The sequence below is a fragment of the Myripristis murdjan genome, chromosome 15 (genome assembly GCF_902150065.1).
Source record: "Myripristis murdjan chromosome 15, fMyrMur1.1, whole genome shotgun sequence".
Classification (NCBI taxonomy): Eukaryota; Metazoa; Chordata; class Actinopteri; order Holocentriformes; family Holocentridae; genus Myripristis; species Myripristis murdjan.
The window spans coordinates 17,947,817-17,965,143 of record NC_043994.1 but is presented as its reverse complement, the minus strand read 5'-3'; the positions used below and the strand labels follow the sequence as shown (position 1 = coordinate 17,965,143).

Genomic DNA, 17,327 nt, shown 5'->3' with positions numbered 1-17,327 from the left:
CTTGTTTAAATGCCCATGGCCCCCATGTCTTAGCAACCCAAACATTATTTTATCCGCTCCCCGCCCATTCACCATAATGTCACTCTGGAAGAGCGCCGGGACATTGGACACCTTTTAAAGCACACGGCCGTCTTAAGTGCCCTCACTCTGCGGCGTGCATAAATCGAACACGTCTGAAAGCTGGAGAAGGCTCGGTCTTTGTACGGCGCGTGTTATTTTTCTTTCATTAGCGCGGCTCCAGCAGGTGCTTCTGTTTCCAAACCATCTCTCGAGGCTGGAGAAGTCTCTAGCCTCGCGTCTTCCAGCTGTATCCTCCTCTCTCTCTCTCTCTCTCACTCTCTCTCTCTCGGTCTCCTCTCCTCGTTGGCATGCTTCTTGGCTGTGCTTGTGCGCTGTTTTGTCTGCTCCGTGACGCACTGAGACAGCTTTTGCCCAGAACTCTTTTAATCACATAGATTAACTGTCAGTATTGTTTTTCCTTTTTATCACGCCGCGCATCGGTGCATGACGCGCTTTCACTCTTTCTGTAAAGATCAGATGCGGGCGCTGACAGCCGCAAGAGTGTGATAACTTCCTCCGCACGGGCCTTCGGTGGTTTGCTTTTGACTGTCGTGGCAGCACATGAAATATTATTTGATCCAGTTTGCTCAATCGCAGTTACCTTACTTCTAGAATTGTGTCTGGATTTCTCACCAATGTACCTGCTCTAAACTGTTTGTTTTTTTTTTTTTTTGTTTGTGGGTTTCTGTCTTCCAGGCGGGGAGTCCGACCTCTGTAAATGCCCCATGCAGCTTCTCAAGGACGTCCGTCACCCCCTCCAACCAGGACATCTGCAGGTATGGGCCACTCAAACCCCTCAGCCTTGACCTTTGACCTTCCTGGACAAGCGCTACTTGCTTATGCACTCTTGGCTGCCAGTGGTGTTATTTATGTGAACCGTGATAAGACCCGCATCCTCTGAGGACAATAAATTTCATCTACTTATCAGTCCATTGTTGAAAGTACCGTATTTCCCCAATTAATCGCCCCAGCGTTTAATACGCAAAATCAACTTGGACCCCGGGCGTTTAAAAGAAGCGGGCGGCTATTCGCTGCAGGCCTTTATTTATTTTTGCACAGACCTGCACCAGGCCATTATTGTGATGACAGTTATAACATATTTAAAGTCGGTCGATTTAAGATTACGGTACACCCTTTTTTTTCTAACATTAGCTAGCTCTTTTATTTTGACAGAAAACGGAAGTGCAGCACAGTGATTGTGTGGCTAACTGTTTACGTCTGCAAAAATAAGGTGAATAGCCTTATTTTGGGTTACCTTAATATAATGCAAATAATCGCCCCGGCGGTTATTCGGGTGAGTGTTTAATACGCAAAATGGGTGCAGACCCCAGGCGTTTAAAAGAACCAGGCGGCTATTTGCTGCCAGGCGATTAATTGGTGAAATACGGTAGCTTATCAGTGAGCGGTGTTGCTCTAATGTACAGTACGTTCTCAGTGTGTGGTATAACTTTGGTTGTATGTGACCTGCTGTAAAGTGGGTTTTATGGTAACATGGGTGATTCAGTGTCAGGTGTTTTCTGGTTGAGGCAAAACCCCTGAGACCTTGTTCTCTTGTTTTCAAATGCATGACATCTTTCTCTTTCATTCCATTTGTCTTCTTTGTCTCCGCCCCTCCCGCTTCCTGCTCTCCTTTACCACTGCCATCACAAACATGAACACACATCGACGTGCGCGAACACATTCACATAATACCGACGCCAGCTGCCAGGATCAGGACTCTCAGAAGCAGACCGCGGTAGTTCTGTTGAATTCCAACGGTAAAAGCTGTCAAGTTTCCGGAAGCATTTCGGTGACCACGCTGTGTCTGGACAGCGCGGCAGCCTCCAAACCCTCCAAACAGCGAGTCTCCTTTGGCACGGACTGGCTGTCTGTGCTCCGGCCCTCCTCAGTTAACCTCCGCCCCAACGGCTCCCTCAAGATCTCCTGGTCTCTGAATGATGTGGGTCAGCGTGTGGACAGCCTGTGTAACGGTCTGCACTTCATCGACCGCACCTGTTCAGAGGGCGAGCTGGGGGTGAAACCTGAGCCAGCCCAGCCGTCCAGCGCAGACCGACGGGCGCACACACTCAACGGCAAGCCCGCCGCAGCGCCGACGCACCTGCGCCCACACCCGGCTTTCTCAACACGAGCCAGCCCCCATCTCATCCCCTCCCTCACCAGCAACTACAAATACATGGCAGGCGCCCCTCCCATCCATGGCGTCTCATCTGACCCTGCTGGTGTCCTTCCGCCTCCTCCTCCTCCTAACATCAACCACCACCCGCATCACTCCGCCAGTTCCAACTTCTTCCGCCTCTTCCTCCCCTTCTCCCACTCCTCCACCTCGGCGAGCCTGCAGTGCTCCGAGCTGGGCAGTTACGCCTCTCGCCTCCACATCACTAAGTCCTCCAGCGCCCTGCTGGGAGGCAGCGAGCCGGGGTTCGCCCCTGAGGACCTCCTGGGAGATGACGATGTGTTTGAGGAGGAGCAGGAGAGGCCCAGTCCTGCTCCCAAGGGAGGGAGCTGGCTGGCAGACCCAGCTACATGCACTGTGACAGGGTCAAGCTCCCTGCAAGCTCCCCTTTGCTATATGGATGAGGACAGCGACCTGGACCGCTGCCCGTCCCCTGTGTCAGAGAAAACGGGGCCAATCTCACCCTATTCGCTGTCTGGGGACTGCTGCAGGTGGGTGACTGTCTAGGTGGTGTAATCCACACCTGCCCTCCCAGTGCACCCCTGTGCCGTGAGGTGATAGAGCCCTGTGTAATGTGGTAGTGACCCACAGAGCTTTGTAGAGACCTGGTAGAGCCTTCCTACCCAGAGAGAGGAACACTTTCTCTCAAAACCCCCGTCTGGCATAGAGCTTTGGAGCCGAGGAATCTGACGCATACAGCCGATGCTTTAGTGTACATACAGTACTACACCTACATGTCTCCCTTAATTTATGCGCCTCCTCTACATTTGTCCCAAATCAACCCTTATGTCTAGAACAGAGATGCAGCTTCAGTTTCACTCCATTTCATCTCATTTTTTGCCTTGTCATTGTCCTGGCCTGTGTTCCACGGCTCTGTCCAGCTCTGTTTTTATAATTTCTCAGTGTTAAGGCACAAGATTGATGATGGGTTAAAGGGTCTTAACATGGGTTATCAGATTTCGAGAGACTCAGAATGGATTTTGGCTGTGAGCTTAAAGCGGTGCAGTATGAAAGCTGCGAAGATGGTGGGAGGCAAGAATCGGGGGCAGGGGTGATGTTAAGGGAAAGATAGAGGGACAAGAGGTGAGGATGGGAAATTCAATAGCGTTGAAGCGCAAGAGACTGCGCGAGTGTGTGTGTGTGTGTCTGTCAGAGAAAATTGTGGAACAGAGGGAGAGAGGGGGCGGTAAATGGAGTTGAACTGATGGAGTCTCCGGCTGATTGGGCCAGCAGGGCCTTCAGCATTCTGTTTCATGTCGCTTCCTTGCGATCTGATTGGCGGAGCCTGGAAAGTTTGGCAGGAAAGAGCAGAGAGGGGTGTTTGTTAACAGACCGGGTCGTGGTGGAACAGCCCCTGCAGACGGTGTTCGCGGTGGAACCCCACTAACCCGTCAAGAACGAACAATTCGGGACCCACAGAAACAAGGCCAACTTATAGTATCTGTTAATACTTAGCTCAGCAGCACTTCAGCGGATTGATGAGTGTTAAGAGTTTCACACACACAAGGGAATGGGAATTATTTGCAGTGTGTTTATCTCATTTTCTCCTGAGCTGCGGTTTGTGTACTTATTCCGTGCCTGGCTGTGTACGGCACCAGAGAAACGTGATCTCAGAAGAGACTACGTGACGTGTAGGGATAAAGAGGCAGATTATTGGCTTCAAATAGCCTCACATAGTCTCTAACTGGACACACACACACACACACACACAGACACGCTGACACACACAGATATACGATGGTCAGGTGGCCTGAAGCGTGAGCTCAGTACAAAGACTGACCTTACCTATGGGAGTGTGGGTGGATGGTTGTTTTTCCACCTAGGAATAAGATTTTAATCATTAGCCAGCAGGCAATCTTTTATTGACAGCGTGTAGAATGTATTCACGAGCAGTGTGGTCAGAGCTGACTTGGTCTTTTATAGGGACTTAAGCTGTCCAGCTTTTTATCTCTCGCTGATGTGTAAACCAGCTACAGCTTTTTTTTTTTTTTTTTAATATTCCCCAAAAAGATAAGTTTATTCTCTGCGCATTTTATATTCCCTTTTATGGCCACTTTGTAAAAACGGAGACGAGTAAAGCATTCAGATATGGGGAGAGAGGGCTAAGGATGAAAAAGGAGATGGCTTCCAGTGGTGCTTCTGTTAATTGAAATGTGTTTTTGCTGCGATCAGGGTGTCGCCGGGAGAGGATAGATCTTAAGCTGTTCAGACCGAAAACAGGAGAGAGAAGAGGAGAGAACAAAACGTCTGTGATGTTGCTCTCCGCCCCCGTCGCCCCCCCTCCCACATCCCCTCCCACTACGATATTACTCTGTTTAGCAGAAATGGAGACAACAGATAGGTGCTGAAAAATTCATCTACTGCCCCTGGAAGGAAAATAAATCCAGAAACACTTAGGGATGAGGGGCCAAATGCGGGAAAAGCTGCGGGGAGAGAATCCCAGAAAGAGCCTGAGAGAGCGAAGAAGTGCAGAGAACGTTTTGAATGCCACAGGAGAAAAGTGAGAGGAGACATTACAGGCAGACAGACAGACAGACAGAGAGAGAGAGAAAGACGAGAGGGAATGGCTCGCTCGCGTGGCTTGCAGTGTTGCTGGGCTTGTTTCCCTCTCAGCTTGCGGTGCCTCTGATTCCCCGACTCTGTTTTGCTTCTCACATTTTAATGTTGACATGCTCTTGCAGCGCCTCTGCCATCTTAAAATTACTGTTAAACAGGGTGTGTTTTGGCTGCTTCAGCGAGGCAAATTAAATCTAAGTTCCCTCCCCTAGCCAACAGTGCTTGGAATGTGGTGCTGTTGACACAAACACAGTCAATTTAGCTGGATATTTACTAGCAGGAAGGGATTATACAGTGATTTTATTTAATAGGGATATACAAGCTGCTGTGAATGGTGTTTTATGGGGCTGTATTTGTGAGATTCATATCTTAGGTAGGTACCTTTTGAAGCAGTCAGTGTGTATAGACAGGCAAGGCTGCTCGACGAATTTCAAGCAGGTGAAGTCTCCATGAGCGCAAGAATCAAAACTTATTCCTCTGCAGACGATCCCTCCTGTCTATCCTGCCGTTGCTCACTGATCACTTTATTTCCACTGCAGCTGCATATGGAAGTGCAGGGATTTTTTTTTTTTTTTTTCCTGTGGTTATCCCCTCCTACATATTCAAAACACTACATCAACATTATAGCTGTTTGTCAAATCTGTGAATTTCAGTAGGCACCAACCTTTGATATGAGCACCAGCAGATAACGGTGTCCTCGGGCTGTTTTTTTGTTGAAAGAGGAATACAGTGTGTGTAGGACGGGGAATTTTGCCGATTTTAAACCTGCGGTTCATCTCGCTGTGATCCGCGCAAACAAACACAAACCAGCCCAGCCATAACCAATAAACCCTCTTCTCAGGGATGTTAATTGTACGTCCTCTATCCCTTCATCCTTCCAATCCTCTCATCCCACTCTCTCCACCCCCCTCCTGTTTTTGAGAAACAGATAAGAATGACCTATTTTTGTCCTTCTGTGTTCACTTTGTCTTTTAATCTTGTAACGCTTATGGCCAGATCAGTGAAGTCTGGAAATAGTCATTATCCTGCTCATTCACTCTCTAACGTGTGTGTGTGTGTGTGTGTGTGTGTGCTTGGTTTGTGCGTGCGGGTGTGAGCATGTGCATCATGTCTTCTTATCCCGTCTTCAGTCCAGGACACAGACAATCCCGTTTGACAATCCCACTGTCTCCCGTGTCTTCTCCTGTATAGTTATGTATTTATTTTTCCAGCGTTAGAGATGCCACCGCTATCTACAGTACATAGCGCTCGGGGAGGGGGGGAAACAGAAACCCTTCATGGTTCGTACATCTGCTGGCGTTCAGACCGGCACTCGTCTGTAGAAAACGGGATGTGCGGCGCGGACTGAAATAGCTGCTCGCTCCTCGCAGCCGCCTCCCCCCTCCGTCTCTGCAGCGTGCGCCCATTTAACTGTGGGTGCTGTGCTGTGCTGGGAAATCATGCAGGCTTCGTCTGAACGATGGTGCCTCAGTTTTATCCCCGTCCCTTTACACTTGTCTTGTTATTCCAGACGCCGACATCAGCCTGACCTTTAATAAAAAGCTGTGTGTCTGTTTGTGGTGGAACAAGCGGCCGCCGGTTTTTCGGGGCTTATTGTTCATTCACGAAGGACTCTGCCCCGGCCCAAACAGCCACAGCAAGGTCAACGTCCTGACTCTGAATACTGAAATTATAATGTCCTTTGGCTTTGTTTGTGTGTGTGTGTGTGTGCATGTGTGTGAGTGTGTGTGTGTCGTATGGTTAGGGCGAGTGGTGTTGACTGAACTTGGAGATAATATTTCGCTTTGTATTACTATAACTCCATCTCTGCGTGTCTATGTCCTTTATCACCTACAAGTCCCACACACACACACACACACACACACACATACACACACTGCAATGGCTGCAGTGGCCCCCACTTAGTTCTGGCAGAAGCTGAAGTCTAGATAATCTTTATTCTCTCACGGTTTATCTGTGTCATGTGCGCACAGACAAAACAGATAGACAAGCAGGCACACACACACACACACACATGCACACACTCCTCCTCAGTGTGTGTTACTAATAGCTGCTGTCCTCCCACCTGCCAAAGAGTGCCAGATATGTGATCTAGGGGAGGAGAGAGGCACTGCTCTGGCCCTATATTACAAATCTGATTGGTTCCTCACTGAGAAATGCCTGTCCACCAGTCCTCCGAGGTAGCAGAGACCTAATTGAATGTTCCAGGTGTCTGGATATGTGCACAGAATATCCTCCCAAAGGCTCCGCGTGTGTGCCTGCTCAATACAGGCATCTACGTAATCATAGCGGGCGGATGAGGTAATGAATGAATCATCTCCATCTCCTCCTGTGAACAAAAAGATATCGCAGTTGACGCGACATGTATCCGTTGTTCAGGCTAAAACGCTTCAGCATCTGGAAAGTAGCTGGATATCGGTGTTTATTTTGTGTCGCACGCATTGTTTGTTAATGTTCTTTTTGGTTTGCAAATGAAGTGCTTTGTATCAAATTAGTGAGTCCTGATTGAATTTACTCATGTGGGACACCCGGCGTCTCCCGGCGCTCACGTTGTTAATGCATGTTTTGTGTTTCCGACGTCGTCTCCTCGCCCACCTCGCCGGCATATGGCGAAGAACAGGCAAATGGTTATCTTTTTTGATTGCTCTGTCTCATTATTAGGGCCAGCAGGAAATGATACAAGTTTGGGTCTTGGGAGGAGGTATCTGTTAGCTTTGGCTGCAACTTTTCTTTTTTGATCTTTTCCTCCCCTGTCTTCCTCTTAGTACCGCTGTCTCGCCTGTGGCTTAGGGCTGACTGGATGTTTATTCTTTGACTGCTGTAGGATTTGTCACTGTGAAGGGGATGACGAGAGCCCTCTGATCACACCATGCCACTGCACGGGGAGCCTTCGCTTCGTCCACCAGGCCTGTCTGCAGCAGTGGATCAAGAGCTCTGACACTCGCTGCTGCGAACTCTGCAAATACGAGTTCATCATGGAGACCAAGCTCAAACCCCTGCGCAAGGTAAGTACGAGACGGCCTGCGTGGTGTACGTTTTGTCTGTGCATCTAACCATCTGCCGTGGACTGCAGTGTAAATTATCGGTTTCTTTACACCGTTAATAAATTTAAGCCGTGTCATTACAACTAAGCTCCCAAGTGGCCCAAATAATCCAGCATCACTTCTTTGTGATGAAGTTGAAAGTGCCAAAAAGCTGTCTCCATTCTGTCACGCTGATAACACCAGCATGACACCGAGCTTTGAAGCCATTTTCAGAGGCGAAACTGGAGGGTGCGATTCATTTCAAATGGTTTAGAGCCTGTACACTTCCATTAGAGGCTCTTATCAATCACCATGGCCCGAAGATAGCAGGACACTCTAATTAAAATTCTTCCACCCTTCATTAGCTGCACAAAAGGCCTTAAACAAATGCCTCACTGTTAATAGCCTTGGTATCCCACTGGAGGACGTCGAACTCGTTTGTGTGTGTTAGACCGCAGAAAAATTTGAGATGAGGATCTCAGTCTCAGTATGAAATGATTATCAAAGCGTGCTTGGTTCCAATGAGCATCTAATTGTTATTGTACTGCCGAACTGGCCCTGCAGTCATGACATTATCACCCAGTTTCAGTTATTTCTTTAGTCTCTGGATGCGTGGGCATAATGACTTTGAACTCAGCCTGTATGTTGGGGTGGGACAGCCTATACAGCTTATTTGCAGAGTCTGAAGCTATCTATCTCATATTGCAGGCAGTGCATGTGCATGTGTGTGTTTCTTGTTCTCCTGGGCTCATTCCCAGATGATGCATTATTCAGCCAGTGACAGACGGGGTGCCATGTTAACTGAACTGGCATGGATTGCAGGCAGCGGGGCACCTGGCCTCGGTGATGGGCACTGCATGCCACTTTCCCTTTTCTGCTCTACCTCCCTCCCTCTGCCAAGAAACATTGTGTAGCTTTGGGTCTAGATCACAGTGGCTGAACGCTCCGCATCAAATATTTAGCACTCACTTTAAGCTGCTCCAGAAAATGGCCAAGAGAGTCCTGTGTAGTGTTCACCCATGAATCTGCTAACAATTAAATTGCCTCAAGTGTTCTTTCTTGTGTGTGTGTGTGTGTGTGTCAGCATTCATGCATTTGCTCGTTTGCGTGAACGCAATTTCCTTGCCTGTTTGACCTCTTCAAATGTCATTCCTCTCTCCCTCTCTCTCTCTCTCTCTCTCTCTCTCTCTCTCTCTCTCTCTCTCTCTCTGCAGTGGGAGAAGCTACAAATGACGGCAAGCGAGAGAAGGAAGATCATGTGTTCGGTCACCTTCCATGTCATTGCCATAACCTGTGTGGTGTGGTCCCTCTATGTACTCATCGACAGGACGGCCGAGGAAATCAAACAAGGTCAGCACACAGGCTCACACGCACACACACATGGACACATGCGGACGCATATTTGCACACGTGTGAAAGGAAAATTCCAGCCTAAAGCACGTTAACACTGTCGAAAACCTCGCACTGGTGATTTGCATTGCATTTGTGGCGCTGCTTTTGTTTGTTTGATGTAGTATTTTTGTTATTGCACGCTAAGTAGCCCGAAGCGAATCCGCTGACGTCACCGGGAGATATTCTCAACACGAGCCACGGTGATGTTTAAAAGGAAAAAAAAAAATGTCACCAATGTAAACCAGAGGCAGTAGCTGTCAGGTTTCAATGCCAGCCATTAAATATGAGACAGCAAAAGGCTTCTTTGTTTAATCGCTGATTTGTGGCAACCTTAAACAACCATAAATTCAGCAGAGAAGACGGAGACCTACCCCCCCCCCACACACACACACACCCGTCCCGCACCCCTCACCCCGCACACACAAACACAAAATGACACCGCAAACACAATGCAAGTCGCCAGTCCCTGTTTTTAAACCGTGTTAATGTGCTTTAGGGTGGAATTTTCCTTTAATCATACATCAAAGCGTAAAAGGTAATGGCATTATCAGCGTAAGACATAGTGTTTTGGATTGTGCCCATCCATCACAGCACACTCTATCATCGGCCATTCGTCTGCAATTTTCTACAGTCCCGAGACACATTCATCTGCAGTGTTTAGTGGCAAATCTAGCCCGCGCTATTGTCGTGTTAACTTGAATGGTGCGGGTGTTGACTGCGAGCTGAGCATAAGTGGGTGTAAGTGGCTCCGTGTGCATCAAAGTCACGGCGGATGGTGAATAAGTGTGTAGAAGAGTTTGCTGGGATTCTTTTGAGATGATTCTTCACTCACAAGAAGTGAGCTTACCTTTTGAAACTAAGGACTAAAGATTACATTAGGATTAGTGTTAGAGTTAAGGCTAAGGTTAATTTGGTTTTGGGTCAGGCAATAAGGATAGTCAGTTGAATGTCTTTTGTAAGGATAGACGAGTGTGTGTGTTGCATGCTTAGTGTGCATACATTTCTTTTATTAAATGGGCTACTAGTAGGGGTGGGCCAATCAATACCAAAAGTGTCGATACAAGTCTAAGTCTTGCTTTCAGTGTTGATCGCACCCCACCCCAAAAAAATATATAAAATTGTTTATTTCTTCTACATTGTACCCATTTTTCTGTAAGCAATTTTGAAAGCAATTGCTCTATTGCTCTCTCACATAAAGTTTGAGCACTCACTGATCTCAGTGTATACTAACAATAATAAACATTTTCAGAATTTATCATTAAAAGCTGTAAAAAGAAATGTTTGTCAAATAATATGGTGCTAATTCAAATATATTCAGAAGTAGCCTGTTGATGATGCATTCACCTCATGTATCATTAGACATTGATCTCCCTCACATGAGAGCACATCAGACACTTTTCATAATTAAAAAAAAAATACCTGTATTGGTATTATTGATGTTTCTGGCCCTGGTGTTACTTGGTATCGGATTGAACCCAAATTTTGCGGTATTGCCCACCTCTTGTTTCCAGCCAGCAGGTGTGCAGCAGAGAAAAAGACAACACAGAGCAAGCTGTTTTAATATTGAGTTATTGTAGGGTCTACTTGACACTGCGTCGGCTGCCAGTCACTCATTTTTTTTCCTGGCGTGCTCGGTGCCTATGAGACAGTGTGCAGATGGAGGAGCAGCCTGTGTCTGGTTTGCCCAACCTGATGATTCAGACTTGTTAGAGTCCCCAAGGGTTGTCAGGTTCAATCACCATGGTGATGCCAGATATTTCCTCACCAGTCCTGTTTGTCCTCTGCCAAGTCGCATGAAGTCACCGTTCTTGTTTTTGTTTTGTTTTTTTTTTTCCCCGTCGTGGTTTTTTTTTAACTTGCAAGTTGCTCGCCAGGATTACACCAGAGTTAGAGCTAATATGTGCTGAAATATGTTAGCGATGTGGGAAAATTTGCAGCCTAAGTGAAATTTTGAAGCTGATAAAATGTTATTGCATGCTGAATATGTGCAACTTCACTCTCAATTTCAAAATGTTCAGTCTGTGTGTCTGTCTTTGGTAATACATGATACTTACACTCTCTCTACTCATGCAGCCGGAAGAATCCCAGGTAAACTTTTTCACCTTTGAACCTTTAAACTGTGTCATTTCCTGTGAGCCTTTTCTGTCAGGTGTATCCAGTTCCTTTCCCACTATACTCTGTATCCTTTTCCTTCCCTTTTCTCATTTAAGTTTAATTTGTAAGATAAACGTAATTAATCTTTAAAACTGATTGCAACTGCATCGCCTCATTGACAGTTCTGATATAATAAATGAAGACAAAAATTTGAGAAAACTGTGATTTCTTTGCTGTGTTATAAGAGTGCATTTTGATTAAATCGAACCCAAAGAGGGATTTTTAGGTGTTAAGCACACGATAGCCCTGTGCTGTTCAAGCATATTTAATATCTTAATGTTATTTTTGGCCCTATTTGAAATCCTTTTCTTTCTATTAAGGCCATCAGTGAATCTTTTCTGCTAAGGTACCCGAGAATATACATTTTCCGCCTGAGAATATTCGCACAGTATTTGTGCGGTGTAATTAATTCAAAAACATCTTTAAAATGCAACCCCACATGCATTCACACTTAGTTTTTGAATAAGATAGAAATACACTGTGGAGACAAATCCAATTATATAACAGCATTGGGTGCGTTTTATTTTTTTGGGGGGGAAAATTTTCCAGAAGAGCTGCCATTGAATATGAGGCATGGAAAGGATCTCTCTCTGAATATATACTTATTTTATCATCAAGGCTAGGATTTGGTAACCCTCAGACGCGGCCTTTTTCCTGTGTTCATTTCTCAAACTGAATGAAAGCCCACAAATGGCCGCCACCGATTTCTTGGGCTGCACTGCAGGTGTGCTCTTTTCAAAATTGAAAACGTTTTTCTTATATTTTCATTCGAACGTCCCCTTGTGTTGCTTCAAGTGCCTTTCACGTTGGATGATGCCTCAGCTTTGCACAAATACTTATACTTCCAGATTCATGCAATAGGCACCCCACGTCTCTATTTATTCATTTAAAATTGCACAAACTTTGACTACATACATGCACAAAAGCAATCGATTTCATCTTGTGCACCTTGCAACAATGTGTAGAATTTCCTCAGCATTAAAGCCACAATAAGCCCATACGTGTTAGGAAATTGCACAAAATATGCATTAACACCGCATACAATGTAATGATATCCTGCCCATTCGTCTTCCGTGCAATATGTATGTTACATTGTGTGATTGATTGTCCCCACCCTCATTCCTTCTGTCTTACTACGCTAAGCCGGAATTGTAGTTCAAGGCTAATCTGTTGAATCATTGACTTGAGCGTGAAACCTATTAAATTTGCAACATATTGAATTCGCAGCAGTATCGAGCCATTGTTCTTCTATCGTGTGTTTTTTGGCGCTTGTGCAGTGTGACCTTTTGATCCGCTGATTACACAGGCTGTACATGTGCTGTAGACTATAGACATAGTATTTTGCGGTGGCTGTTTGGGCTGTGTCTGACCTGCACACTCCCCCTCCCCCCTCCCGCTGTCTGCTTCTCTGTCCTTCCCTCAGGAATCCTGGAATGGCCTTTCTGGACCAAGCTGGTGGTGGTGGCCATCGGCTTCACGGGGGGACTGGTGTTCATGTACGTGCAGTGTAAAGTCTACATCCAGCTATGGAGGAGACTCAAGGCTTACAACCGGGTCATATATGTCCAGAACCGGCCAGACACGTGTAAAAAACTGGTGCTGGAGAAGCCGCCGCTCATGGAGCCGAGTCTGGACAACAAGGAGACTCTGGCCCCCACCCAGTCAGACACAAACTCCTCCCAGTATACAGAGACAGAGGACTATAGTATGGAGGTGCTTCATGTCTGACCCCACCTCGCTCCGATCCACACCATAGATCCCCGTACATATACTACACACACACACACACACGCATGCACACACACACATACACACGCATTAACATACACAGGGACATGTGCAGTTGAACATTAGCAGTCATGGAAATGCTCTGTGACTGAGGAACGACAACCCAAGCCCTTTCCTCGGATACCAGACTTGACCCAGTGTCCCACCTAGCCTGAAATATTCCCTAAACTTCCCTATCGGACCGGTCTATTCACCAAGACAGTCAACTACGACCACCTGTGGAGATTTTGTGAGCAGGAATCCATCTGACTCCCAATTCTGTGTCCGCGTTCCCACCTCCAGACCCTGATTCCTCCCTCCACCTGCACCCTCGATGCCCTCTCCTCTCCCGACCGTCCCAGGACCGGACTATCTTTACTGACAAAAGAGGCCTGGAGCATTCCACCCTACACACAAACACACACACACACACATACACTTCTTGGAGAGCAGGACTGAGATAAATGGACTCACAATTGGCTCCAGAGGTCTAAATGTTTCTGTTGTGTGGTTTGTTTGCTTGTCGGCTTGTTCGTTTTGTTCGTTTTACCTCCTGTGAGTCGTGGGCTAAAACTACCATGGATCAGTATGTAGCGCCGTGCATCGGACCTCTGGAACATTCCAGCTACTGCCATCTCTGCTGCTGTGGTCTGGGAGTCCGCCCGCATCCACCACCCAACAGCTCTGTCAGCCCAGCGCTGGTCTGGACCCGGCCAGACCTTGATCTGAACATGCATCGAAGCACTTTCTTTTAGTTCCCACTAGTCCCCCCTCCCTCTATCTCCTCTTCTTTTCTTTTATAATAAATCAAGTCCTAGATGTTGTACATGGGGGAGAACATGCTCAAACAAACTCAGATTTGTTTGTTTTCCTGTTTTATATTTGACATTGCTGTCCCTCATGTGCACACGCAGACAGATAAACACCCCTCCCTTGGATGACAAAAAAGGAATCAGGAAAAAAAAACGGAAACCTACTGAAATAATCATTGCAGTTTGCAACAGAAAAGTCAGTACTAAACATGACCTGTGATTGCTATATTCTGTTTGGCTTGGGCTCACAGCTCTAATGCAACATTCAGAAAATGGAAAAATCCAGCTTCATGACTTTATTCCCCCCCACCATGAACTTTCTGAAAGCTTTGAGAATGTAAACTTTTTAAAAATAAACATTTTTTACTGGTCACAAGGAAATTGCTAGATAATTTCCATGTCATGAGATCATATTGAGACCTTCTGGACATGAAAAGCATCAATCATTTTTTTTCTATCGAACGAATGACACAGTACTTACAGTGTGATATTCCATGTGCAGTTTATAATATGTTAATTTGTTTGCTTAATCATGGGATATGCCTTGAGAAATACACAGCTGCCTATTTAGTCTGTCCTCCCGTTGCTCCCTCAGGGGCTGCGTGCACCCAGATCCTGATGACTTCTTTCTGCAAGACCCGCTCACAGTGGAATCCGCGCAGCTCTGATAAACACACTGTGGGTTATGGTTGTCCGCTCCGAAATGATAAACAGACACACTGCGCAAAAGAAGCTCGGGGCTACGTTTTACTGTGATGCAGGTTAGGGCGAGCAGGTTCAGCACATCTGTCTGGTTATGTTGGCATGCTTTGACAGCGTCTCCGGTGTGAGACAGGCATCTGATATTAAGACTCATAGCACGTGACATGGCTTGCATGTTTCAGTTGCGCAAAAGTCTCTGTTGCACTCTCAGACTATGTCTCATGGTATTTATGTTGCTAGTATATTAACATTTTAAGTATGGTCAGTGCATAATTTCAGCATTTTTATATGTTTTACGTGGGATTTCTGCAGTAGATCAAATGTATTCATTAAACAGGCCAAACTATTTGTTTTCTTATGTTTGCAATAAAAGTAATGCAAAGCATGCATAGGTTTGTTATCTGTGGAAGATCATGCATCATTAGTGAGTGCTGCAGGTGCTGACTGGATCGCCACCTACTGGTCAAAAGCTGAAGGTGCAGTCCGAGATAGGGAGCAGTGGATTTCTCAGGGCAGTGTGTTTTTTGGGCTTACAGTCTGTTGTAAGTGCTTTTGTGTATGTGGGAGCACAGCAATGCCAGGCTCATGTTGAGCCTCACAGCCATTCCAGCAACATACATTTATAAAAAACAAACAAACAAAAAAAAAAAAACAATAAAACTGTCTTTGATACCAGTATACTGTCCATGAACAACAAGGGTCCAACATACCCAATGATTACTGCTTGACAGCAGCAATAAATGAAATCAGAGCTTTGTTCTGCAAAATTTCATAGCGTGTTTCTGTAAACGCCCCATGGTGACTTGAGATCTGGAGACTAATATAATTTTACGACATGATGCGAGTCAAGGGAGTTGTTTTGTGTCGAGAATCAAGTTGGATTAAGACTTAATAATGAGGAGCTTCTCTGAAACTTCAATACCCATGAGGCTCTGTGCAATTAGACAGATATAAAAGTGCAATTACCCTTTTGTTGTTGTTCTATTCTATAGTCATTTACTGGTGTTTAATGTCCAGGGCATCCTCTGGGTATATGATGATTATTTCTTAATTTTGTGTTGTATTTATTTTTAAAAGAAAAACGGAACACAATTTGTTCATTAAGAGACCCCTATCAATAGTAATTTTATGCAACTTACACTTCAGATTTCTTCCCAGGCATTAGTCGTTGTAATTACTAGTCTCTCATTCTTTGTTTTGCACTTTTTTATTGTAGTATTATGAAAGACTGATGAGTTATTGATGTGACCATCCATCTCTCTCCCTTTTTGAGTTTCTAGCCTAGTTTGTTGCTGTTGTGTGGACATTTAGCCACTGCAACAAATTCCAGTGTAAAGACAGCACGAAACAAGACGTAAGAGTTAAACGTGAGCGATACAGTAATTTTGTTGCGACAGAAGATTAAAGATCAAATGTAGATTCGTTTTTCTTAATTCATAGGAGCTGGCTCCTTTAATGAACTCTAAGACGAGAGAGAATTTTTGATGGAGTCCCGATGCCGGGAGACTTAAGGCCATAAGGACACAAACGAGGACAGCAGCTTTGCCCTTCCTGTTTGCTTTTTTAGTGTTTCTTTCACCTGGTTGATTTCTTTGTTTTTGTCGTCCTGCAGAGCAAAAGCAGTTCCTCCATCCATGCACTTGTATAGTCACTTTCCCTGAGCTTTCTAGGCTTAGATTTCTTTTTAAGTTAAAGTAAACAACAGTCAGAGCACCTCCTGGCTATAACCGATCATTTAAATCCTTCATGTCTGGGAAAAGTGTGACTTGCATAAAGCTACAGTTGTTTACTACTGACTGGACTTGAACATATATGACTGTTCCCCTGTCTTATATCATTCCACACGTTTGTCTGTGAATTTACTTTGGAATAGTAACTGTAAAGAATTTGGTAAAAGTACTTATGTTTTTAAAAAGAAATATTGATGTGTTTTCGATTTTATTTCCCATGTTTGAACAAAGTATGTAGAATTTAAAAAAAACAACCAAATAAAAATTAAGTAAACTTTTAACGTGGTGTGTTCATAGTGACTTATTGTTTGGTTTGCAGGCAAAGTGTTTCATGTGTTCACCGGTCCATGTTGCATGAGTATTATCAGATGTGTCACACTTAAATGTACTTTGTTATTGTGGATAGGCTGACTTCATCTGTCTTCATGCCCTCAGGGTGAATGAGTAAAGATGACAGGTATAAAGAAAACATGTTTTATTTGGTAACTGCATGCATTAATAGTTCAACAATGTTCACCAAATTGTAAATTTTGCAATGTCATTCTTGAAGCAAAGGCAAAGTTTAGCAGATAAATTTAAATATAGCTGTTAGCAGTAAAGGACAGGTTAGCACAGCATTATACAAAAATACAGTCTTTCATGACTGACCTGCAAGGTATTATAGTCCTTGTTATCACAACACGGCACAAATTGCTATATTCCCTTCAAATCTGTCAACAAGTGGCATAGCACTTACTTTATCTTTAAAATGATCTCTCTGATTAACCTGAGCTCCGAGTGGATTGAATACTTTGGCAGGATTTTTCAGCCTGTTGAATGTTTTATGCAAATTAGCTTGGCCATTTTTAGTCTGTTCCTCCTTTTGCTTTTTGCATACTAAAATTGCACTTGTTATATCATTCTTGTTATATTGTTGAACAGCATTCAGCGGTTCATGAGAACAGGATATCAAAATGTT

General features: G+C 45.1%; 1 protein-coding gene across 5 annotated transcripts in view; it reads left to right on the top strand.

Annotated features, from left to right (window-relative positions):
- Positions 1-16,650, top strand: part of marchf8 (membrane-associated ring finger (C3HC4) 8) — a 95,801-nt gene extending 79,151 nt beyond the window's left edge. For 3 of the 5 annotated variants that reach the window (XM_030069892.1, XM_030069893.1, XM_030069895.1), the window contains 6 exons: positions 757-836; positions 1,762-2,724; positions 7,614-7,794; positions 9,027-9,162; positions 11,278-11,292; positions 12,782-16,650. In XM_030069892.1, coding sequence (XP_029925752.1) covers positions 757-836; positions 1,762-2,724; positions 7,614-7,794; positions 9,027-9,162; positions 11,278-11,292; positions 12,782-13,086 — 1,680 coding nt within the window. In that variant the 3' untranslated portion in view covers positions 13,087-16,650. The remainder of the gene's footprint in view (positions 1-756; positions 837-1,761; positions 2,725-7,613; positions 7,795-9,026; positions 9,163-11,277; positions 11,293-12,781) is intronic. The other 2 variants (XM_030069894.1, XM_030069896.1) reach the window with 2 other exon arrangements.
- Positions 16,651-17,327: the final 677 nt, after the last annotated feature.